At 33.5% G+C, this 25,353-nt stretch overlaps 1 protein-coding gene across 3 annotated transcripts in view; it reads right to left on the reverse strand.

Moving 5' to 3' along the window:
• Positions 1 to 6,892: 6,892 nt before the first annotated feature.
• The window catches only part of LOC111507735 (multiple PDZ domain protein), a 463,358-nt gene continuing 444,897 nt past the window's right edge, over positions 6,893 to 25,353 (reverse strand). For 2 of the 3 annotated variants that reach the window (XM_074180506.1, XM_074180503.1), the window contains 7 exons: positions 23,004 to 23,108; positions 18,134 to 18,205; positions 15,596 to 15,800; positions 13,753 to 13,874; positions 13,482 to 13,637; positions 9,828 to 9,965; positions 6,893 to 8,619 (listed from right to left, as the gene is read on the reverse strand). In XM_074180506.1, the coding sequence (XP_074036607.1) occupies positions 8,446 to 8,619; positions 9,828 to 9,965; positions 13,482 to 13,637; positions 13,753 to 13,874; positions 15,596 to 15,800; positions 18,134 to 18,205; positions 23,004 to 23,108 (972 nt within the window). In that variant the 3' untranslated portion in view covers positions 6,893 to 8,445. The remainder of the gene's footprint in view (positions 8,620 to 9,827; positions 9,966 to 13,481; positions 13,638 to 13,752; positions 13,875 to 15,595; positions 15,801 to 18,133; positions 18,206 to 23,003; positions 23,109 to 25,353) is intronic. The other variant, XM_074180505.1, reaches the window with a different exon arrangement.

Here is a 25,353-nt window from a genome sequence, read left to right on the forward strand (position 1 = left end):
TTTAATGTTTGGAGTTAAATCTTCTTCCTTATTGAAATCAGTTCAATTATGAAAAGATGTATACTATACTGTAGCAATTAAATTTTCGCTACTTTACTTTGTTAATTTTAGAAGTTTTTCTGTAGAGACCTATGGTGGTATAGTTGCTTGCCTACCATCAAGTCGGACAATTCTCTTAGATCAGATGTCCAACTTTCGGGGCGACCCGAGTTCGTTCGTTTGTTTTCGTGTTGGCGTGGTCCTAACGATGCCAAGAGGCAGTGTAGACACCTCGGTTTCTGACCGAATGTAGCTGAACGCGTTGGGATTTTTACCCATTCAGTCTGGGTGAGTGGCGTGGAACGTGTCAACAATGGCAGTTTGCACCATCTTCACGAGTAGGGAGATGGGAAGGGGAAGAATTCTCTGACTGGAAGTTAGTCACTCCGAGTCACTCAGTTGGTGAGGAGGTGAGTTGATTGATGGTGGAGAGCAGCGGTCGTTACAGAAGAAGGGCAGAATTTGTCTGGTTTTCGCTTCCTTCTTCCAAAGTTTTATTTAGACCCACAAGACTCCATCGGACGATCACCCTGTCGCCCTTCCCGAACAGGGTTACGCCGTTGAGATCAAGTCCATAGCGTCCCCACGACTTTTGGTAAATAAAAAAATAACCTTCGCCAAGAGAAAGTTTTTAGAGAGGACAGATTTTTTTGTTGGAAGAATAGTTTTTATGGAAGGATCGTTCTTGGAAAAATAGTTTTTTTCGTTATTTCGGAGGAATGTAAATTGAAGGACAGACAATTTTTTGAGGAACCGTTTTTGGAACGGATTATTTTGGGAAGAAAGACAAACCATCATCGGGATACGCTTCGTATGATTTTTGATGAAACCCTTTTGAATTGTGGAAGTTTTGGACCCCGCTGAAAATTCATCCAGGAGAATTCCACCGTTGACTCCTACCACGGCTCCAGTGAACAGGTTTTATTAATATTAAGAACCATTTAATTTGTAAAATCTGATTTTGATACTCAGGTATAACTATGTATCTCAACCATATGTAAAACCACCACAGTGCTGTGTGGCTAAAAATGGCACACAATCCACCTGATAATTGAGTATAATTTGAGTATCCACTAACAGAAACATAATTTTTAATTTCTTTTGAAAAACTGTTCCTTAACCAGTGAAGAGCCAAATTTTAATAAAATTGTATGTGTTTATGTTTCATTTATTTGTCGATTCACACTCATCAACTTACGAACATCTTATGGTCAAGTCTCTAATAGTTCTGGGTATACCATCTAAGTAGTCATTATTTGGTTGCTCAACTTTCCAAGTAAGTACTCTTTGACTAGATATTATAAAAAGTTGTAGTGGCGCCCCTCTCATTTTCCTTTGACCTTTAAATTACTGAAATTTTGCTCGAACCCATAGTGCCAACGAACCCATAGTGCCTACCGACGAAGAGCTGCCGTCTGCATTGAACTATTTAGATAAATTTTTGAAAATTTCCCTTTTGAGTGAAAGTTTGGTACAATACTTTTATTGAAAATTGTGCCCTCAAGACGTAAAAAGTCACCCCTTTGTAACTATTGAACAGACTAGATATCAAAGTTGAATAAAATACAACACATCAGTTCTAGTTACGACTATATTTAGGTAATTGCCTCAATCATATACAATGAATGCATACTCTAAAAAATCCTTGGCTTTTTATAATGATCTAAACCATATTTCTGATACTGCCTACTACTCAATTATTATTTATTCTCATACACAACAGGTGCTTATACCTAAGTTGACTGCAGAGGTTTCTACAGTGCAGGTATTTATTGAATTGGGTATTGGAGATGAGGATGAACAATTAATTTCCAGAATATGCACTCCAATTCCTGTTTTTTCACTATGTGTTCCCACCTCACTTTTTATTAATGCAGCAGTGAATACAAAAACATGAGAGCCTGAAATATTTTTTCTAGTCTCTTCAATTATAAGATTATCATTTTTATCGACCTTATTTAGATATTTTCACCTTCCATAATCTGAAAAATATGAAAATTGTAATGGAGAACTTTATACACGTGTAGAAAGGGCAAACATTACTTCACCCTGATAAGTTACTGCCTAAATTCAAAATATTTTTCTCAAAGAAAAATGTTCTATCTATCAGTAATTTTTCAGCTATTTGGACTTTTGGAGGCTACAAACGGCCTCCGTCTTCAGAATTGAAAAAAAAAAACAAAGTCTATAAGCAGTTTTTTCTTCTCTTCGACAGATGTCAAAGAAGTTTTGAAATGCAAAATATATTGACATCATACTAGTCAGTCTTCAAGTCAAAAAATACCACCGTAAAATTTGATTTATATTATTGTTGTATCCATTCTTTTTCGAAAACCGGCTTGATAGGGCTTCAGTACTTGCTTATTTTCGAAATACTACTCTACTCTATTTTCAATAATTGATTCTAAAAACGAAAATACATGAAGATGAAATGATAGCTCGGTAGCTGATTGTTAAGAGAGGAGTTCTGAATAATTTAAGTAATGTTACTATTGTTTGTCTTTTCCACTGGTTTTGAATATTTCCCCCTTGAAGTTAGTTGATAGCTTTGATATAATTATTCATTTCAAATAATGGTGGACGAGCGGGTTTGATGTCGTCGAGTAGAACTACATTTTTATCAAGACTCGTTGCTCCGATCGACTTTCCACACGAGTACTTTTATTCATAAAATTGTCCAAGTAACCTTATTTTGTTGAAAAATATCTGTCATTTCAAAGTTTTGGGGTGTGGACCATCGGGGGTAGTCTGTTCCTGACTTTGTAGCAAAACAACTGACTCCTGCATGAAAGCTCATCGACGGAATTCATTTGTTTAGTCAATTACCAAAATTTGGATGATTTTGAATATTCACTTGAAAAGTTATCAAAGAAAAACATTTTTCATTTTGTAACTTCGAGGGCCCGTAACTTGGTTACGAAGACTTTTACTAAAAAAAGTTATATGAAGTACTGGTGATATTTTGATCCCATCTATACATTTCCGAGAGGAAGAGAGGAAATCCAGGGACACCCTGTATATATATATATATATATATATATATATATATATATATATATATATATATATATATATATATATATATATATATATTTTGGATGATGCAACTAATTTTCCACTATTTTACTATTAATGTAAGTTACAAAAACCAAAACGGGATCTACAGTATACAATGCTCGGACTGCAACAGTCATAAATCACTTATCAAGGAACAAGTACAAATCAAAACACACAAAGAACCAGTTCAATATATTGAACAAATCAAGACACACCCCTAGAAATAATAAACCTAGAGAAGATCCAACACAAAGAATAGTACCTGAAGTATTCCAAATACAGGCCAGTTTACCTAAAGTACCTGAAGTACCTGTATTGAGTAGGACCTAGATGATGACAGCACGACCAGCTGTCGAAAGGGCTTGCAGGAAGGAATATATATATATATATATATATATGAGGCTATCGGCCTCATCAGCGCGGTGCAGCCAATTGTAAAGATGGACAACAACTGGTTACCAAAAATGAAAAACATCACATATGCACGGTGTCACCAACAGGAGCTAACCGCACAATAGAATACCTAGAATTCCCAGGCATCATCTAACATCACCACGTAGGCAGCTATATGACACCGTGCATATGTGATGTTTTTCATTTTTGGTAACCAGTTGTTGTCCATCTTTGCAATTGGCTGCACCGCGCTGATGTGGCCAATAGCCAGAAACACGTGTCCGCGGTTTGCCCCTATTTTTTGAGTGTTCTGTCCACGAATTTCCCCCTTTTGATTTATATCATACACACTCGTTAATATTTATATCTCTGTATTTATATCTTGGACCCGGAAGTCACGCAGGTAGCTATATGGATTTTATGGGTTTTCTAATACAGCTTTTGTACCTCAAAGTTTTTTTCTATACATTTAGAAAAGGTGAAGGGTAAAAATACATGATTTTCTTGAGATAATACAGTGCATTTCTTTAATGTATCCCCCTTTTATTTTTTGAATGGGTCAACTCAAAAAATTGAAATTTGGTATAATGAAATTAATGCATGAATTCTTTATTTTTGAGCGAAATTGACAGATGAAACTTTCAAGATGGCGACTGGCGCCATTTGGGGAAAAAATTAAATGGAAGGGGGGTCTTTCAATACATATTTTTGAAGCTCCTGACAAATGCTTCACAACCCTAGAATATAATGTCAATATCTTCAACTACTACAAAATGGCGGAACTTTTAATAATTGCCTGAATACACTGACATTTAACTACATAATATGAGGTAATAAGCTTGAGGTCAGTTCAGAAGATGCTCGAAATGGCTGTCTTGAACTTCTTGACATTGAACAGCCTATCCGATATTTAACGCCGAACATAGTAACGTCAATATCTCTACAAATATCTATTATTCTCTGCCGTATATCCAATATTGAAGCAGGTTCAGTTTCGTACACCTGCTTCAAATAACCCCATAAAAAAGACCAAAGGTGTCAAATCTGGCAAGCGGGCTGGCTATTCTGTAGGACCTCGACGGCCAATCCAACGACCGTGAAAAGTAGTATCCAAAGAGTTTCTTACTTGTCTGGAGTAATGTAGTGGTGCTCCATCTTGTTGGAATACAATATCGAATTCATTATGTTTCCAGCATTTTCAAATACATTTCCCCTGTTGAATTTTGATCAATAAATAGAGGCCCTACAATATGGTTTCCCAATATTCCTGCCCAAACGTTAACTTTTTCTGGATATTGACAATGATCTTCATTGTGGTACTGACATTTTTTGACGTTTTTATAAACAAAAAATATGCCATATGGCAGATAAAAAGGAATATTTCTAGAAATATCGATATTAATGTATTTGTCTTCAGGAAATAATTAAATGTTCCGCCATTCTGTATTGGTGAAGATATTGACTTCATATTATAGAGTTGTGAAGTATTCATCAGGAGCTTCAAAATGATGTGTCACAAGACCCCCCTTTTCCATTTAATTTTTTTTCCCAGATGGCGCCTAGTCGCCATCTTGACAGTTTCATCTGTCAATTTCACTTCAAAATAAAGTATCTATGCATTAATTTCATTGACCCGATCAAAAAATAAAAGGGGAGGACATAAACGAAATGCACTGTATACAAACACCACCATGCTTATATAATTTCCTACTGTAACTATTAGTTTATATTTGGATAATGTGAACTTTCTTATTTCATCCGATGTTAGTCAGTGTTCTGAGAAACATAGAATGTCTGAGTCTTGTTTATGTAATAAGATTTCTATTTGTTGTATTTTGCGTGCCGCCATACCTTGAATATTTAGACGCATGATAGCCAGTTGTTCCTGATTTTTTAAATTTTGTACTGATTGGGTATTATTTTCAATGTCTTCAAGTCGTTTCTCTAGAGGACAACTGTGTAGATTTGGGTTTGGACTCTGTGGATTTACATTTGCAGGTGCACTCCCAATAGATGATGTTTTTATTAAAAATCCTTTGTTTGCTGGTATCTGCGGTATCTCTTAAAATCAAACCTACAATATGCTACCGATCTAGGCCAGGTCGTTAGTTTGTAAATTTCATCTTTTAAGTGAAAATTTATGCCAAACAAAACATTTGTTCTGACTCTCATTAGTTTGTAGTTCTTCAACTACATTTCTTTGAAGACCTCTTGTTCCTTTATGAATTTGTAAATTTTTTCACAAGTAATGTGACATCTGACTCCATAAAAATAAAGCCAAGCCTTCCTTGGTACACCAATGTAATTTTCCTTTTCATTTTGTCCATAGAGATTTGAAGTTTGACGTTTCTTTTTATAAGTTATTTCTTTGAATCCATCTTCATCTTGGATGTCGCTCTGGATATGGATAAGTTCTTCCATAATTTGTTTTTGTGCATTGAATAATTCAGTTTCTTCCCCTCTCTTTTTCTTCCAATCTTCGACATTAGTTTCTTTTTGTTTTGGTTCTATTTGTGCTTTTGATGATCGGGAGGAGCCGCCTGTTTTGGAATAGTGGTATTTGGGCTGTTACCTATTGATTCTATTACAGATTTTTTCTTTGAATCCAATTTCTCATTCTGGATAGATGCGATTTTTTGTTTCAACAGATAGTTGTTTTCTTTTAGCACTTGTCCTCCATTTCACTAATTAGTTTTTGCATCATTTCTTGATCAAATTTACTTGACATTTTGTTCTTCATCTCCTTAATTATACCATTTTTTTTTCAATTCAGTGTTTAATTTAGACATTTCATCCTTTAGGCCTTTTTCTTAAGCCATAGATTTCAGAATATAACTTCATCATTAATGTGTTATCATTCCGATCTATATTTGTTATTTCATTAGCTAGGTTGGTTCTACAACAATCTTTACATTTAGCACATGCCACACTTTGTCACACTTTTTACATTTCACAACTTTTTTTTTCACTGCACTTTTTTTACAATAACTGCAGAGCAGTTTATTAACATCATTGTCCCCCATATTGGTATTAAAAAAAAAACTACTATTATATAAAAGGCATTGTAAAATAGTTTGAAGTACCAGAAACTGAGAAAGCTACCGTGTAACAAAATATGTTTTAAATAACATTGTGAAAATTCTATAATTGTTATCATGGATAGAGATATTATTTTAATTCCCTTTATTTTTGTTTATGGCAATTATCAGTTAAATTTCCAATTACCTTTGTGACATAGAAGTTTCAGATTAATCAGAACCAGATAACATCTGTTTTTCCGTTAACCAGCTGTTGCACCCCTACGAACGACAACCCCCAGAAGTCGAAACTTGTGCGAGTTAAGGATTAACGAGGTCTTACCTTTTAACGTGTGATTCATAACATCAAAACTAAAACAATAAAATAGCAAGAGATAAAGTGAATTTTATTAAAATTCTAGCATGCAACATTGCATAACGCTATTTACAAAATAGTTCTAGATTTAGTACAGTGAACTTTGCAAGAGTACAGTATATACAAATTATTACAGTCTGTTCAATAGATTATTAAAAACTAATTCCTAAAGAATCCCTAGGTATTTTAAAATATTACATGCATCCTCTTACAATATTTGCTATAATATATAAACGTGTTATTCTACTATTTAAAAGTTACTCAACTAATAACTTTTTCATATAATTGAAACAAAATGGAACATTCAAAATGACATTCAACCTTTATAGCTAGTAATATGCCTAAATTATAATTTCATTTATATGTATATATATAATTTACTCAGCTAATTTTTATAGAATTTATCACAATTTAAGCAGGTATACTATTTAACTAGATACATACAGATAATAAATTAAGTAACAACAATAACTTAATTGACTAGATAAACATTATATATGTGTCGTACCTTAGTATGTCGTTAGTTGCGTTAACCTTTAGCAACAAAAATAATGGTAATGTCCATTGCACATCTGTCATTTTCTAGAAAATAACTGAGCAGCTATAACTGATACTTCTTGGAAATAAAACCAGTGCAGAATTGGATTAAAAGTTAAAAAAATCTGCCGTTAACTTTAATATGTTTCCCAAAATGCGGCTCAGAATGAATGTATCAATGATTTCTCATCAATAATCACAAGTAAATTTAAAAAATATAGAAGATTCCATAAGTGACATTTGTTAAAAATTTAATAAATTCACCATTTTCAAAGTAGGAAGTTAAAGTTTAGAAAAATTTCATATCAATTCAAAATGTAAAAATGACTGGTGGTCTGGCAAAAACAAAAATTTCCAAAACCACTGAATGTGAAGATGATCTTGTGAATATTGAACATTTGTTATACATATTATCGAGTACAGTTTTTATGTGAAAACAATCTGAATGGATTAAATTTTAATAACAATGGCTCAATTATCAACAGATGTTGCTTAACAGTAAAATGAGATATACACCCTTAATCCAATACAGGTTTGAAATGTTAAAGAGATTCAAGAAGATGGAATTTATGCGATGCCCAGAGACATCGTGACATTCAAAACCTTTGGATACATTAGAACTACAGGACTGTGAAATAAGGATCCCAAAACTTTCAACATTAATAAAATAATGACACTTCATTATACTAGAAACCATTGCACAAATAAATTGTGTCAATAAATTAGATAATTACCCGCAAATAAAAACATGATTTCATTCTTTCAACAATTCATAAGAAAAAGAATGGAGAAAAATACAACTAGTTCATGATTTAGTTAAGATCTAAGATTCTATTGAAGTATCTCCAAATCTTTACGATTTTAGAAAATTAATCAACAACATCAATCAATTCATATTGCGATTGGTCTAGTGAATACAACATACACGTTAATTTGTAAAACCATTACAATCTTAAATGATAAGTTTTTCATATTACTTGAGTCAATTAGGGAGCAACAAATAAAATTGAAAAAAGAATGACTTAATTATCTCACAACAGGTTTGTATCTGTGTAATTTTAAAGACACCCTACCCACAACAGTCTTTAATATGGCCCCCGCTTCTTCACCAGATACTTCTTCAATATTCTGTCCATTGACAGAAATTATCAAGTCACCTTTAACTATCCTACCGTCAAGATCTGCAGTTCCACCGTTAACCTGAAAGATAATTGATTTTTTTTTAGAAAAGTCCAAATTTTTTGTGGTGGCACTAAAATAATCCAGAAGTAAAATGCATTTCATTTTACATATTTGATAAATGAACAAAACTGAACATTGTTTTTATCAAAATTTGTAAAAAAGCTTGATTTGATGAACATATAGTTTGATTTATTTTTGATTAAAATATTTAATTTCCATATCGGGAATTGCAAAATACAGCAATTCACAAACCATTGAAAAATTTTCTGAATAAATCTATCAAATGTATTTATTACCTTCTATACTTAAAATCAACTCAAAATTTTTTGAATTTTGATTCACTTTATAATAAAACAAAAATTAATTGGCGCTCCGGGGCGACTTCATTGATTCCAGTGGCGCATTTGATTTTTCAGCTGCAGGAAAACCCGGGAAAACCTGCAGCAATTTGTTTTTTCATTCACTTCACCGTATGAACGAAAAATAAATGAAAATCATTTCATTCATGACTATCTCACGAGAATATTTCAAGAATTATATCCAAGCAGAACAAAAACTGAAGTTGGAAATGTCACATCTTGCATAATAGTCATATTGAGCTGCCAGCCAAGGTGACAAACATGATATATGTTAAAAAATTTAAAGTACATTTAATAAAATATGTATCAGAAGAATAGTATTTTCACGTTTGACAACTTATCTTTGCACTTGCTTATATATTTCAAAAAACATTCTAAATTTTAATTTCTCTATTATAAACAGCTAAAATATTTCTTGAGAAAGTTTAAAATGAAATGAAGTTATCAAAAGTTACAAAAAATGTGGAATACTTCCAAAGAAAGGAATAAAATAACTACAACAAAAAAACTCGTAATATATTTCCTCATATTATTGATCTTTATATGTCAGTTATGATCGTAAATAATTGATTTCCATTCATTTTATTCAATAAGAACTGTAATCTTTCAACAATAAAGCATATTCCAATTCTGATTATCCAAATTATAATTTGAAATTTTTTATATTTGCGAATCTCAATATTTTTTTTGGGACTTTTATAATTGCAAATTTGCTGTTTTGGATGTTATGGATATCTATAATTAAGGTAATTCACTTGTAGCAAAGCTTCAGTTGAATATAATATTATAGATGGAGGAAATTAGAAATTAAAGTATAACGTTTTCATGAATTTTTTTTTGTAAAGAATAGTTTATGACAATACTCACAATGTCAGCTATATATACTCCTTTACCAGACTTCCTAGCTAGTACACTTAGGCCTAATCCTTTCCCAGGTTTCTTAATGAGGTCAACCTCTACAGGTGTATATTCTATTGTGTTAGGTCGGTACACGATCATTTTCATCTGAAAAATATGAAAAATAATGAAACAAAATTAAAACGAATTGTTTAATTTCTGTTGATAGGAATCTTGAAATAAAAAAACTCAATAGAAGAACCTGAAATTTGTAAATGGAATAAGAGAGATGTAAAGTGTATAATATAAATCATAACATAAACGTGTTATGATTTTCAGAATTAATCATTATTATACAGAATATTACTTCAAACAAATTAATTCCTAAAAGGACCACAAAAAAATACTCAGAAGACAAAAATTACATTGTGAATATGAGTACAAGATCGATCCATGAAGTAACTGAATAACATCAATCAAAAACGCATTGATCAGTAATCAATAATCATGGAGAGGATGAACGAACTCGACATGATTAATCAGTGTCACTTTATTATAGTAAAACATTTTATACTATGAACCATATTTTACTAATTGCAAAACTTTGTTACTACAGATAAAAGTCAATGATTTTTGAAATATTTTCTCAGTAATCGAGCACATCCTGTTATCAATTTTATATTTCATCAGAACTAAACGTTCACATACTTGCACCTCTTATTTACCATCTACACCTCTGATTTTTCTGATGCACTGAAAAACTTTCAAATGCGTACCTATGCTGATGACATCAATCTATACTTTTCCGCAAGAATTGATGAATTTTTATCTGCTGAACATCCTTTGAATAATGGTGTGGATGAACTATTGAAAATATCAAGAAATCACTGTTTTAACATCAACCCAAATAAATCATCAGCTATAATTTTTGGTGATGAGAGAGACCGGAATAGAACTATGGACAATATGTGAATAATCACAGATTGAAATACAGTAAAAAAATAAAATGCTTAGAGTTAATCTTTAGGTTGCGATTTCAGATTCATTAGCCATATTAATTCACCGATTCCCAAAACAGACATTATCTTGATACAGTAACTTAAAACAGTTCAGAATACCCGTATACGATTAATCTTGTTGTTCAAACTAAATGTGTAAACAATCGTTGGCTGAAATTATTAAATCAAAGGAGTCATGTCCAGATTACCTCTACTCCAAAATTATCAACGAGAAATTTGACTTTCGCTCAAGCATGTAAATTAATGTAAAACCTAGATTAGGTCTTGGTTTCAACTAATAATCTTCATCACTTTCTTCACATGTGACAGAAGTCGGTTAGGTTAGCGTGACTGGTTCGATCCCTATGGACGGATCATTGATATCACTGCGTATCGTCCAACCCTTGTTTGGAATCACATGTTGAAACGTAAGACCGAGTTAATCCTTAGCTCGCACACGTTTCAACTTCCGATTCATAGGTTAACAAAAAATAGATTTTAACAGAAACAAATTCAACACCAATGTATAAAGAAATAATCTTGGTTGAGTGAGACTACTGTAAACTAAACTTTGTCAAGATGAAAATAAAGACCATTTATCATTATTGTTATATGCAGGGGAATGCTCTACGAACTTTGTTCTGGTTATTTCAACATTTTACCGAGTGTCTATGGACAAGGCAGCAATAAAAATCGAAATATAGCTGTTGCTGCCACACAAATGGCAACCGTCAGATGTTTTAACTTGTGATTGAGAGCTGAAGATGAACAAGATCTTAACTTTCAATGTGCGAATCTTAGCACGGGGAGCCAATGGACTCAACTATTGAACATGATGGAAAGGTCGTTAGCTCTAGAACTATGGTAGTCCTGAATGAGTTATTAAGTGTGTAAAACGAATTGAAACTTTGGAAAATTATAACATGGAACCTAGAGAGAAAACATTCATACAACAGAAAAACTGATTCAAAAAGCAGGAATGGGGAATGTTCCTTCTGACGAAAATCAAGTAGTTTTCATAAAAGAGCTCTAAAACAGTGCATTTTAAACTTATCATTACCTTTTTCGTAAAAAAAATTCAAATACTTCAAAAAGAGGGATGAAATAATGCATTCAACATTTAAAGGGATTCGTTTCTATTTCACCATTTGGCAACATCGGTTATAGCTAATAAAGGACAATGAATCTGTTACCTGTATGAGACAAACAAAGGTGACATATTTCAGAGGCGTGCTGTTCTGTTTACTTATGTTCCGAGTTCCGAGACATTCTGTGACATATGACATTTTGTCTATATAAATAAATAACAAAACAACTGTTGTGTGGCTTGTGGAGGTGGTATTGAACTATAATTTATATTTTGCCTTAATTTGACACTATTGACATGATTCTTCTTCTTCTAGGATACTACTAACCTGAACTCCAACCTAGCACATTTAAAGTATTTGAGCTAGGACATAACTGGCGATTCGTAAAGAATTATTTTTGTTTTTTTGTCAGCATTTCTCAATCTCTGTTTGAGATTAAAATAAACTCATTTTACCAATAGTGGTCCGAATAGCAAAGCAAGTCATTTTTGATTTGTTTCACAGCGAAATAATTTCAGTGGTTTGTTACCAATTTTTATCAAAATGTAATGAAAATGTCCATTCCCTAATTTTTTCTTACCGAATGAAATTACCTTCGATATTGAACCATTGATTTGTAGACACTTTTTTTTTAGTCGCGCTGAAGTTGCTTAGATACTGATTTATTGGGAAAAAAGCTTTTTGGCTTTCACGTCTCCATCTTTATACATAAAATTCTGGAAAACTTTCAAAGAAGGAAAACATCAATTGAATTCAAAATAAAATATTTTTTACAAAGATGAGTTACTTTCAAATTCAAACTGAAAAAAAAGTTCCCTCTCAGAACATTGAATTACAAGAACAAAAAACTATTTTCGAAACAACTACTTTCAATTGAACATTGAATTATACGAAAATAACTTTTTCTTATTCGGTTTGTTCACCAAACATTCGTTATGGAATATGGAATACAATTTCTCACTTTCATAAACACAAAATTTATGATAAATTGATACAGGCTGTTGAATAACAAACTTTTTATGTCATAAAAACTGAAAAGAAGTTATTGAACTCAGACAGTTGAAAATCTGGAAAGTTAATTATTTACGTATCAAAAAAATGAAGTTGAAAACTTTTTTCACAAATGTTATATTATGTCCGTTTTCACAGCTAACAACGCCAGTCATTGATTTCAGGTACATTTTTTTTCCGTTATTTATTAATCATTTATGAACAGGCAAATTTACTATATGAAAAATGTGTTCAATATTTTAGAATTAATTTAACTATGTGGAAGAATAGCTAAACTCCGCCAAGTAAAATAAAGGCTATTCATTATTATTATTATCATTTCGTTATCATGACAAAATAATGATTGAGATTAAAACTTCCTCTAATTTTTTTATTGTTTATAGAATGTCGGATCTAACAGAGGATAGAGTATACAAATCTAAGCTCATTGAAGTAAGAGTGCAGTGGTAAATATACTGCAAAGCATTGGAAACTGATATCTTTTGCATTTCAATATTTTTAGCTAACAGAATAGTTTTTCCACAATAAAATATTTTTTTTTTTAAATTTTATTGTCAGATAAAAATATTGTCATTAAGATCAATTACCTTTGGCAGTGTTTGTCTCAGCGATTGTAAAGCTGTTGTATATGAAACATCTTTCAATGTTGTTCCATTGACTTCTAAAATCTGATCACCAGGTTGTAATCTTTTATCTTTGTCAGCCATTCCACCTGAATATACTTCAACTATGACTATCCCTTTCTGAAACAAAAAGTATCAATATAAAAACAAAGCCATAAACAAGCATATACAACTTTCACTCATATTTACAAAAAGTTACTTATATTTATTAAACTCAATGGAAAAAATCACTCACAGGAATTAAAGTATCTTTTCCTCCTACAAAAAATAATCCCAATCCTTTATTCTCAGTTACAATTTCGATGGTGATATCTCTTCCAGGAACTATTTGACATGTTAATGGATCTCCTACTGGTTCTGAAATGAAAAAGGAAAATGGTTTTTGGGTACTCTGTATGAATGTTAATAATTCAAAGATCATCTAATTGGCAGGTTTCTTTCAAATATTTCTTGGGAAAATTTTTGAATATAATTATAAAATTCTGTACTGAGACTTTTGTGACCTATCCATTGTGAAAAATTGCAGAATTAATACCCTGAGTCTAAACAAACTTTCATTTTAAGTCAACACAAATGTTACCAAAATGTGTACCAAAATGGAAAATTTTTATTATAATTTTGTTATTTCAGTGTGGTGTATGCAGTTCCGTCATCTCTTAGTGCTAAGGTACAATAAAATCTTGAAATATATTGAAAAATTGAAGTCTTGTACATTTCCTTGAAGTTTTTGCAACCATTTTAGCAAATATGATGTTACACGAATGTGAAATGGTAATAGAGGAAGAGATGACTCACAAAAATGAATTTTGTACCTCCTCTAAACATCATGCAATTATTTTCAAATAATGAAATAACATCAAAAACAACCACTTTTCCCAAATACCTGAAATACAATACTGTTTTGACTATCATTTACATATCCTTTTTTTATGAGTCAGATACCTCAACTTCGAGGCTTTTACTGGTAATGTGACTGTATTTATATATAGATGTAAGAACTCTCCGTCTGAAGTAAAAAGCCATGTTGCGTCAAAGGTATGCTATTACGAATTTTTTGCAATTACTTTCTTCATGCATGTGCAGGGAATCATAAAATAAACTAGTTGGACGATACATTGCATGTATTTGAAGATGTATATGTTCGCATGCTTTCATACATTTTAAAGTTTTACAGTCATCATTGATTTATTCATAGCTTTCAACAGGCATCTTGTTGAGGTTCTGCCATATTTTTGTAAAAACATACTAGGTATTTCATATGCTACAGGACTCAAATCTTTCTTAATGAGGCGTCTTCCAACTTATTGAGGAGTGACTTCCACAAATCAGAGGCCACTTTTGAATCCACAAATACTGTTGACTATCTTCAGAAATGTATTCACTGAATTGGTGAAATTTCTGGCCATATTTTGAGTTTCGTTATTAGCTCCTGGATTTCCAGGGTAGCAAATGTTTGAATTGGGAATTTTTTCTTCGTGCAGAAAAAACATTTTTAACAACATTTTTTGTTAAAGCTTTTTAAAATCCTTCCATACTTTATATGCTTTGACATTTCTAAGATGTTATTTTGTTGACAGGATTGTGGGAAATCATTATTAGATCTGTTCTGTATTCATCCCAAGAAGGTTAACTGTTTGTTATAGATTTGATTGCACTCAGGTTTGTAGTCGTAAGAATAGAATAGTCGTGAATCCATTGTTTTTGAAATCTCTTTATTTCTTTATTTTGTGTATTGGTTCATTTGACAATAATTAAATCTACTAATGATATTTGATAATTGTCAAATCTCTTTGGAAAGTTTATTAGTAACTTGCAATTCCATTGCATTGAATACTTGTAGAAAGTTGGAGATCTTTTCATTAGTTTTAGTGTCTCTTGGATTCTTCCTGTTTATTTTTATAAAAAAAAATCCATTCTCTATTAATTTTGGTTATTTTATCTATTTGTTATTTTAGTGTGGTGTTGTTCCAGGTCTATATACAATATACCAGACACAACAAATTTTTATTTTTCTAATTGGGTCTAAATAATATGAATGTATACAAGTAATCAATATTTACAAAATGAGAATATCATACCAGGTACAGGTGTAGTGGGTCTAGATGGTGGTGCTGTAGGTTTCAGGGTAGCAGGTTTGGTAACAGCATTCTTGTTATTTTCTACAATTGTGCTATTGGCTGAAATTGTTGGGGTTGGCGAATGGGAATGGTTGGGGTCTTTTTTACCGGGATTTGATACCACCAGAGTAACCAAGCCTTCGGTTCTTTTCAGCAGATTGGCAGCCTGTAAAAAATGAATTCTAATGAATCTGATTGAATGAAACATTGTTTCAAGTCGTCAGTATGTTGTGAACATTGCATCAAGATAAAAAACGATTTCCTATTTGTTGGTCTATGTGGACACTTGAATTTACTTTTAAATTCTAGTTCGTCTTTGATAATTAGGATTGAGTTTTCTCTTGTTGGCGTTTTTTTATGGAAAACACCGTTTACTCTTTCTCAACAATTATCATAACTGGAGATTATAACCACTTCAATTTTAATTCTTGTTTATCATCGTCTGAATAGAATACAATTAATGTATTCACCAATATAACATATACTACACATGGCAAGTCAATCAATATTATTATTGCATAAATGAAATACTTGAAACGTTAGTCATTATTATAAAATAAGAGGATCATTTCAATTTTTTTTTTTAATTATTACACTTCAAGGTATATGAACTATTTTTCAATGAAACATTCTCCTCTATATTCAAGCCTGGAATAACAGCTGATGCTCTGGATACAGTAAGGAAGCGCATTGAAGAGAGTAATGCAATTGAAATTATTGCATGTTGATGTTTTAAATTTTGGAATTTGTAGTTTACTGCAGCTTGTTTCATATTCATGCTGGTTAACAATCGAAAAGTTACGCATTTCAGACTATATAAACCTCTTAGCTTTTCTTTGAATATAAAATAACTTTCATCATAATTATTGTTGAATAGAAGACAAGTAATTATTTTTTAACCTATGAATACCCTTTGCCAGTCAGTTTCTTCACCCCAAGGTACTATATTTTCGTAGGACATATACTTCAAGCCAAAGTATAGTTTATCAACCTTTTCTTATCCCGATATGACTTGAAGATTAGCAAAAGAAGCTTTGAGTAAATAAAATCAAATGAGGAAATTAAACGCATTCGACGCGTTTCTCAACATTTGAGTTGATACCAAATGTATCTACCAGTATTGTTTTTTCTCAAATGAAGGTTGATGGAAACAGTTTATTTAAATCATTGATGAATGTTACAATCTCTACTCCGAGTTCCTCAGATATCTCCTGAAACAGTGATGGTGGTAACACATGCAAAAATAGTTATTTTTTCTCCAGTGATATACTTGGGAATACCATTAACAAGTAGCAGAAAAAAATGTTTCCAGGACAGAACATTGATAGCATAACAAACCAGTTACTGAAATAACTGATTGACATTTCTCGTGTCAGAAATTATGAAGAATCCAGAAAGTAGGATAAATTCACAGTGTTATAATTCCTATATTTCTTTCGGCCTTATTTTTTTTAAAGAATTTTCTCAACAGGGGATCTAGTTAACTGACAATAATAATATTTGAAGGCAATCAGTCGTTCGAGAAACATCATTTGTATGCAAACTAAAACTTGTGGACAAACCAAAACCATCCTATCAGGTTTGCAATGCTTGTTGAGCCAGGACAGTGAGTACACATAACATACAAAATAATCTAAAAAACTAAAATCGATGTTTTTTGGAACAGAGGGGTTTCTCAAACGACTGATTACATGTTACTCAAAGTTTGACTAGAAGTAGAGGATAACAGTTAAGAATTTTGAATTGAAACCTAAAGTTCTCTTCCCAAAGACAATAACACAAATGATACTTTGTCATTTATGAAAATTGCATTTCAAAACAAAAACTGAAATCTATTTTGGAAGGTGATGAATCTTAATGAAAATAGGTTAATTGGCGCAAGCGGTAGTGCGTTCGACTCACGTTTCAATAGTCGTGGGTACGAACCCAAATTTGACCAGATATTTTTCTAGTTGAAGTTTGGTGTGATTCTGCTACGTTACATGGCTGACATGAATGCTAATAGCTGTTATGATCCCTTGGTGGCTTTGGAAGTTATCAACACTGACTACCCAGAATACCCAGAGCCGATGCCTTTGACCGAGAAAAAAAAGCTAGTGATATGCCACCTTTCAGCCTTAATGATCTACAATATTAACACCTGCATGTCGCAGCTGATAATGATGTCATTACTGCACTATATATAAATAGTATATAGCTTATATGATTAACTTCAAATTTATTCCCAAATATTTCCGTGTTAGGAATCACACGTTAAAAGGTAAGACCTCGTTAGTCCTTAGCTCGCACAAGTTCCTCAACTTCTGAGAGTTGTCGTTCGGATGGGGGCGACAGCTGATTAACGGAAAAACAGATTTTAAACAGATAGACAGATGAAGTATTTGATTAGATTTATCTATCTATCTATCTATAAATTTCGAGACTAAGAGCTAGTCAAAGATATCCATAAAGTTTTCAATTTCATTTCATTTCCAGGAAAGTTTGAAAAAATACACATACCGTTTCGTAATTGGAACCAACCAGAGAGTCTTTATTGACAGCCAAGATCATTTCTCCAATTTCCAATCCAGCCTGAAAGAAAAGAGTTAGTCTGAAATTATGAAAATGTATGTTAAATTTTTAAAATTGTAAAAAAATGACACATTCCAGTACCAGTGTTGAAAAATGACAGATCTATGACACACAGTTTCGGATCTCTGTCATAAAAATAGGCAAGTAAAATCTCTTCTGTAAGTACTTTGTCATTTTTGTTCGGCATAACAACTCATGGCTAATGAAAATGCCACTATCACTTATGACGGCATGATCTCTGCCTTTAGATAACATAAAAAATCAACTCCCTGGAACAGAGGTGAGCAACCTTTTTAATCAATATTACCTTTTTCACAATAATATTGCCCTCAAGTCTTTCAAGAAACACAAGAATTGATCACTTTAATGAAATGAATGAAAACACTTCTGTCTAATTTCAATTATAAAGCTAACTGATACATTTGATATCTAAAATCGACTTGTGATGCACTGTTTGGATCCTTTGGTGTAGTAATGAATATTACTGGAGTTATTTCTAAACCGTTATTTTAACACCTCGACACTTGTTTCGATCACCAAGTGATCATCTTCAACAGGAAGATCTCTTGAAGGTGATCACTTGGTGATCGAAACACGTGTCGAAGTGTTACAATAATGGTTTGGTGTTAGGAAAAAACTCCAGTAATATTCATCTGGAAACGAGGTTATATAAGTAGTTTGTAGGTAAGCTGGAAAGAGAGGTAGTTCAATAAACAAGGGTACCAACTACAAAATTCAACACTGGAGATTATAGAAATTACCGGGGTTGTCAGAAAGTCTGGAGAAAGTCGATAAAATAAATTAAATTTTAGAAATGCTTGGCGGGCCGTAAACGGCCCGCGGGCCCCTTGTTGCTCATCCCTGTCCTAGAATAACCAAAGTTTCGAAGTTTCTGAAAGAGTTGTTAATTGATAAACTAGGTATATTACTCATTAACAAAATATGGTTTGATCCATTCACTGTAAATAATCTCTGTTAAGTTAGCTAGGTGCGATAAACCAAGTTATTTATCTTCTAGGTCATCCATTAGGGATCTCTCCTTCTTCTTTGTTACCTGGGATAGATTCCCCTTTTGCTCGGGTGTCCTTTCGCTCTTCCTCCGCTGCGAGTTGAACGGATTTCCCTATAATTGTTTCTACCATTTTCAGACGCATTTCTTACACATTCAATTCGGTTTCTGCTATTTTTTTGTATAATTTTTTCCGCAGTTGGTTACTACAGCCACAGGTTCGCAGAGTTCCAGAGGGTCGTTTTCTTTAGTGAAATTTTAGTTTGCAACTGTACTGATATCAATTATCAATTGGTTTATGTGTGATTCAGGTTTCCTTATAACGTTATATAGGAAATCTGGAAACGACCTGAGGCGAGTTTTCATATTGAACATTAAATATCTGATAGATTGCTTCCACCAAAATGGATCAATAGATGAATCAATCGGTGACTTTAGGAACCGGTCTCTATTCTCAGCACCAATCCGGATTCAAGAAAATGTATTCGTTATTAATTCTGCGGAAATCTATTTGTAGATGTCTTAGTTTTCCACCAGTGCCGCTATCAATAAATAGTTTATTGTAAAATGTAGACCTAACCCCAGGACTGGGATAGGTTGAATTAATTATTCTTTCAAATCTATCCCATGGTCCTGCTGCGGTTGTTGATTTCAGCTACGGAGTTGATTCTGGTTCATTTGCTTTATTTCAGAGTTTCTAAGATCCTTTGATGATAATTTTGGCTAATCTTCAGAATGTTATCTTGCCAGTTAGCTGGCTACATAACTGTGCTAGCTCAAGTGTTAGTGAGATGAAAAAATAGAAAATGGCGAAAGTCCTTGAAAAAGGACTTTGATGAAGGTACCAAGAGGGTAATCATTACTCTTGTTCTTCAAAGAATTTATGAAAAGTTATGCATAAAATAAGATTTTCGTGGAAACAATTGAAAAAATCGAGTTTTAATAGAGAAACCTAATACTCAGCAGAAAAGGATAAATTTTGAGAAATACTGAAAGGCATCTTAAAGAAAATCAACAATTACATGAATGAACATACCAGCAATTAGAAACGCATGGAGTGATAACCATGTTAATGAAGGCAGTGAAAAAGGTTTTGTTCTAAAGATCTGTTCAATGTTCAAATCTCAAAGAAAAACTTGTTATCATCACGGTGATATGATCACACGCTATGATCAAGTGCTTATTCCCAATTGCCGCAGAAGAGTGTTCTCGTAATAGATCATGCACTTTACCATAATGTAGAAAGTAGGAGTTTGAAAAAAAAACGTATTATAATTAATTTATATCAAAATGATGTGTGATATAGATACTAGTGAATACTACTGAAGTTTTTTCCCAACACCAAACCGTTATTTTAACATCTCGACACGTGTTTCGATCACCAAGCGATCATCTTCAAGAGGAAGATTTAAACTAAATATACGTACAACGTTATCCTTATTTATATCATAGATACCTCTGTTACGTATCAAGATTGTTGAAATAATATTTTAATTGTCGGATTTACTTGAATATTACATCAGTTTCGTTTCTGACATGGTGGTGGGCGGACGTGCCGATAGCGACCGTTCACAAAGAAGGTACGCGAACGCCATTGTTGGAGGTGGAACTCACGTTGTGTATGTCCGCAGTTTTCTAACGTGCATGCAAAAGTTGAAAAAGTGATTATAAACATTGTTTTAGTGTATTTGAATAAATAGTGCTCCCATTCACGCCGGTTGGAGGCCGGGGTGGACTGGATGTCCACGTGGGAGTGCTAAAGTGAAATAATTATATAATACCTACTCTCATTCACCAGTTGGAGGCCGGGGTGGACCGGATGTCCACGTGGGAGTAGGATTGCAATTAATAATCTTTTATGAAAAAGTCGTAAAATTTATATCACGAGAAGAGATAAATTTAATTAAGAAAACAGAAGTCTTGGATTACAGCATGATTCACAATCAGACCAAAGGCCAAGAACTTTGAGTGAAGTGAAGTGAGTGAATATTACGTAAGGACACATTGTAAAATTAATTTAAGGTTAGTTACTAAGACAACATTGTGAAATTAATTTAAGACACTTAAGACACAGGTACCTAGCATAGGTATCTATGGTATAAATAAGGAAAACATTGTACATATACTTAGTTTAATCTTCCTCTTGAAGACGATTACTTGGTTATCGAAACACGTGTCGAGGTGTTAAAATAACGGTTTGGTGTTGGGGAAAAACTCCAGTAATATTCATTACTAGGTACACCAAAGGTTCCAAACAGTGCATCACACGTACATAAATACTAGTGATAGTGAAATTCTAGTAATTTTAACATATTTATCTTTTATTGAACCCTTACCGATATCTCTTGAAATGTATGCCTCACATGTTAAAATTTGCCAAGCTGTACATGGGCTACTATGATTGGCCATCGGAAGTTGGAGGCGTCAGATGAATCATAATTTGTCTTTGCTGGTAGGGATGTCCTCAACAATATAAATGAAATTTGCCCAAGGTGTATCGGTTGAACAGTTTCGCTGGTATGCTTGACTTGGCCTTTCGAATTACTCACTTGTTCATTCTATTTGTTTTTCATTTCTTTCATGACCCGCTCGTTAATTTTTCCCAACTCGTTTTCAACTTTTTTCACTTGGTCGCCGAAATACTTTTTCGCTTATTTGTTGTTGAAAGAATAGTTTGCCCTAATTAATTTTTATTATAGTGTTGCTCTAAAGCGGCGTACTCACTAGACGAACGAAAGCATGCGCGTGTGTTTGTTGTCAACCTGGACGGTTGACAATATATTCGCTTAGACGTACATACTAGCACATTGCCCACCGCATGCGGACGAAAATCCTTTGAAGTACCGACTGCTGGCGTAACTCTGCCGAAAGCAAACGCATGCGTTCCTTCACGTTCCTTCTTGGTACTCAGTTGCCGAACGTATACGTGCTGTTCTGTTCATTCGCTTTCGTTCGTCTAGTGAGTACGCGGCTTAACGGTTAACGTCAATCGTTCAACTGTCACTATAATTTCCTATTTTCTCAACTTCTTTTCATTTTTTCTTGTTTTTGTAGTTTCATAACGATCTACTGTTCTTTTTTATCTTTCGTTTTTGTTCTTCCAGTTCTTTTTTCTTATCATTCATTATGGATAGTTGTTTTAATAGCTTGTACTATCCTTTTTGTTCTTGAACTTGTAGATTCATTGGCTCTCAGAGTTTCACTAACTCAAAGATCAATGGAATACACGCCATTTTCTTAGAGTCTCTTTAGAAAATTTACTATAAATTTGAATCCGCTTTACTCTTCTTTCTTCAGTACCGCCACTCACTCCACCATTATGAGGACCTATTCTCAGTCATCAATGTTTCGCCCATGAGGGGTCTTGATAAATAAGTAACTGGTACTTTCAACCAAATGCAATAGTTTTATTAACAATTCAAAATTGAAACTGAACACTATATTTTACAATAGTCGCATTTATTTTACTTGTTCATTGTCGCTTGTCCGAACTAATACGAATTCTAGATCGATTTCCAACGAGATTCTCGTCAGTTCAAAAAACACTTTATTGTGAGATTGTCACTACATAGTTTTACCAAAACGCAATACGAGTTTCGCTATACAATAACTTCTTCAGGCCAGACAATACCTCAAGAAAATAATTAACTATTATACTTTCAATGATTCAAATTTGAGATTTTGCTGATTAGAAGTTGACGCCTACTTAAACACTTCTGAAGGATTAACTCTGAATATTCAAAATTTCAATAACTTCATAATTTTCTTTAATATAATCTGCAAACTTACCTTTTCAGCCGAACTGCTTTCCTGGATATCAGAAATGAAAATACCTTGTCCGACTTCCGCATGCTTCCCTTCAATTATCATAATCCCTAGGCTCTGGTTCCCCTGCTTAAAAATACAACACATAATAAATTGAAAGTTGAAGACTCTTTACTAAACAGTAACAGATTGCTACTCTAAACTATCATTTTCTGATGCGGTGAAACTTTTGACTTAGAAACTACACGTGTATCGAATGTTGGATGATCTTTACAATTAATTACGTACAAAACATCATGTTGTATTACAGCCAACCTATCAGTTTAAATTGGCGGCAATCCAAATTGAAACACGTTAATACTCGTTTATTTATTATGAATGAACTGTCAAGATGTGTACGTAAGATCACTAAGATGCAATGTTTTTGCTGTGAGCTTCAATTTACTGACTGAGCGATTATGTGGGTGAACATTATATATATGATTTTTTATCGATGGACACATATTATGCTCGATACGCTAGAAATTTCTCCGGTTTTCGAAATATCTTTCTCGGTTCAACAAGCCTGTTTGTAACATTTCTTAGTGCTGCTGATATAAAGATAGAATCACATTCAAGGATTACGGAATACCGGTACTTTGGAACGAATGCATGTCTTGGACTATATCTGAATGTGGTATTTTAAAAAATACGACTTTTCTCTATTACGACTGAGTCTTCTGTCGATCCCAAAGCCATAACGACGTTGTCGTTATGGTTTTGTGGAAATCTTAGTGTATATATTATAATACTATGTTATTATATTATGATACTCCAAGGTACGTGAGCTGGAACGAACGCTCACTTGGAGAAAGTTTTACACAAAGCCAGACTATCTCTATGGACATGTCGAAGGATTTGTGGTAAAACTTGGGGTTTAGGTCCCAAACAAATCCATTGGATTTATGTGATAATTGTGAGACCAATGATCACTTATGGTGCAATTGCTTGGTGGCCGAAGGCTTTACAGAAAACGGCCCAAGCGAAGCTCTCTGGCTAACAGAGACAGGCTTGTCTGGCTATCAGTGGTGCCATCAGTACCACACCGTCAGCGGCCATGGAGATCCTTCTAGATCTACCTTTTTTGGAAAGAGAGGCTAGATGGGCTGCATACAGACTTGTGCACATTGCCCATTGCACAAATCAATTCAATGCAGAGTGCAACAGACTGTTGGTTGACATTGGAAGTCACAGCATTCTGGAAATGACCTCTGACTTTATGCCTCCAACTGTCAACAACGCACTGCCTTATAAAGTACTATTCCCGAGTAGAGAGGACTGGATCCTGCGGGAGAAGGAACCAGTCCTCTCTATTCGGGAATAGAGAACCTGTCATTGGCATCGCTTTGGGCTTTGCAAACAAACACTGAACACCTGGATGGCAAGAAGAGTTATGGACTTCTGACAGAATCTTCCAGGATTGGCTCACTCCAAGGCGTTTATTCACCCTTCGAAGCTTGATTCCAAACAGTTGTTGGACTACAGCAGGGATGAACTACGATGTCTAACAGGCCTTCTTACAGGTCACTGTCATTTGAATCATCACATGCAAAGACTTGGACTGTCGGAAGACAGTGTGTGTGTCGCCTCTGTCTGGAAAACGATGAAACTATAGAGCATATACTTTGTGCCTGCCCTGCTGGGGACCGAATCAGGTTCTTTGAGTTCGGCAGATCCGTACTCTCACCATCTGACCTGAAAGACCATACAAACTAATCGGCTTCGTTAGGAAGCTGGGTTTATTTGGCCGAGTGTGAATAGGTGTGAGCCACAATAAACCCTTATGGGTTGCGGTGGAGGGTCGAATAGACCCACTCACTTTAGACCTTCCTACCTACCAAGGTACGTGAGACGAAATAGGGGGAATTTCAGAGGTGAAAAAATTGTTTTTCATGATCTTAACTGAAACTATACCTTCTATTGAATGAAGAGCGATAGTTGTGTTGTAGAAAATATGATTTTGTTTCTCCTATAAAACTAATTCGTTTTCTTACCTTTTCTAGCTCTGAATATGCTCTAAATTTTGTGAATCTAAAAATTCAGTATAACATTTTATTTTGATATTGAACATTCAGCCTGAAATACCCATGTGCTAAAGTACATTCAGTATTGTGTGAGTGAAGAAAGCAACATAGTCGTTTCAAGCAAGTGGCACTGCAATTCATCCACAAAGTCACTGAGTATTTATCCCCGCTATGTCCTTTGAGGAATCTGATTAGGAGTGACTTGCGACAAAGAACTACAAAAGAGGCGGCCGACGCTGTTTATCATATTGCGTTAAATATAGTATTAATAGGCGTGGGACTGGGGTATCAATATAAATTTTCCAATGATA

Source organism: Leptinotarsa decemlineata, unplaced genomic scaffold (assembly GCF_025532065.1).
Source record: "Leptinotarsa decemlineata unplaced genomic scaffold, Ldec_3_MD MMD2_tig00026299_RagTag_RagTag, whole genome shotgun sequence".
NCBI lineage: Eukaryota > Metazoa > Arthropoda > Insecta > Coleoptera > Chrysomelidae > Leptinotarsa > Leptinotarsa decemlineata.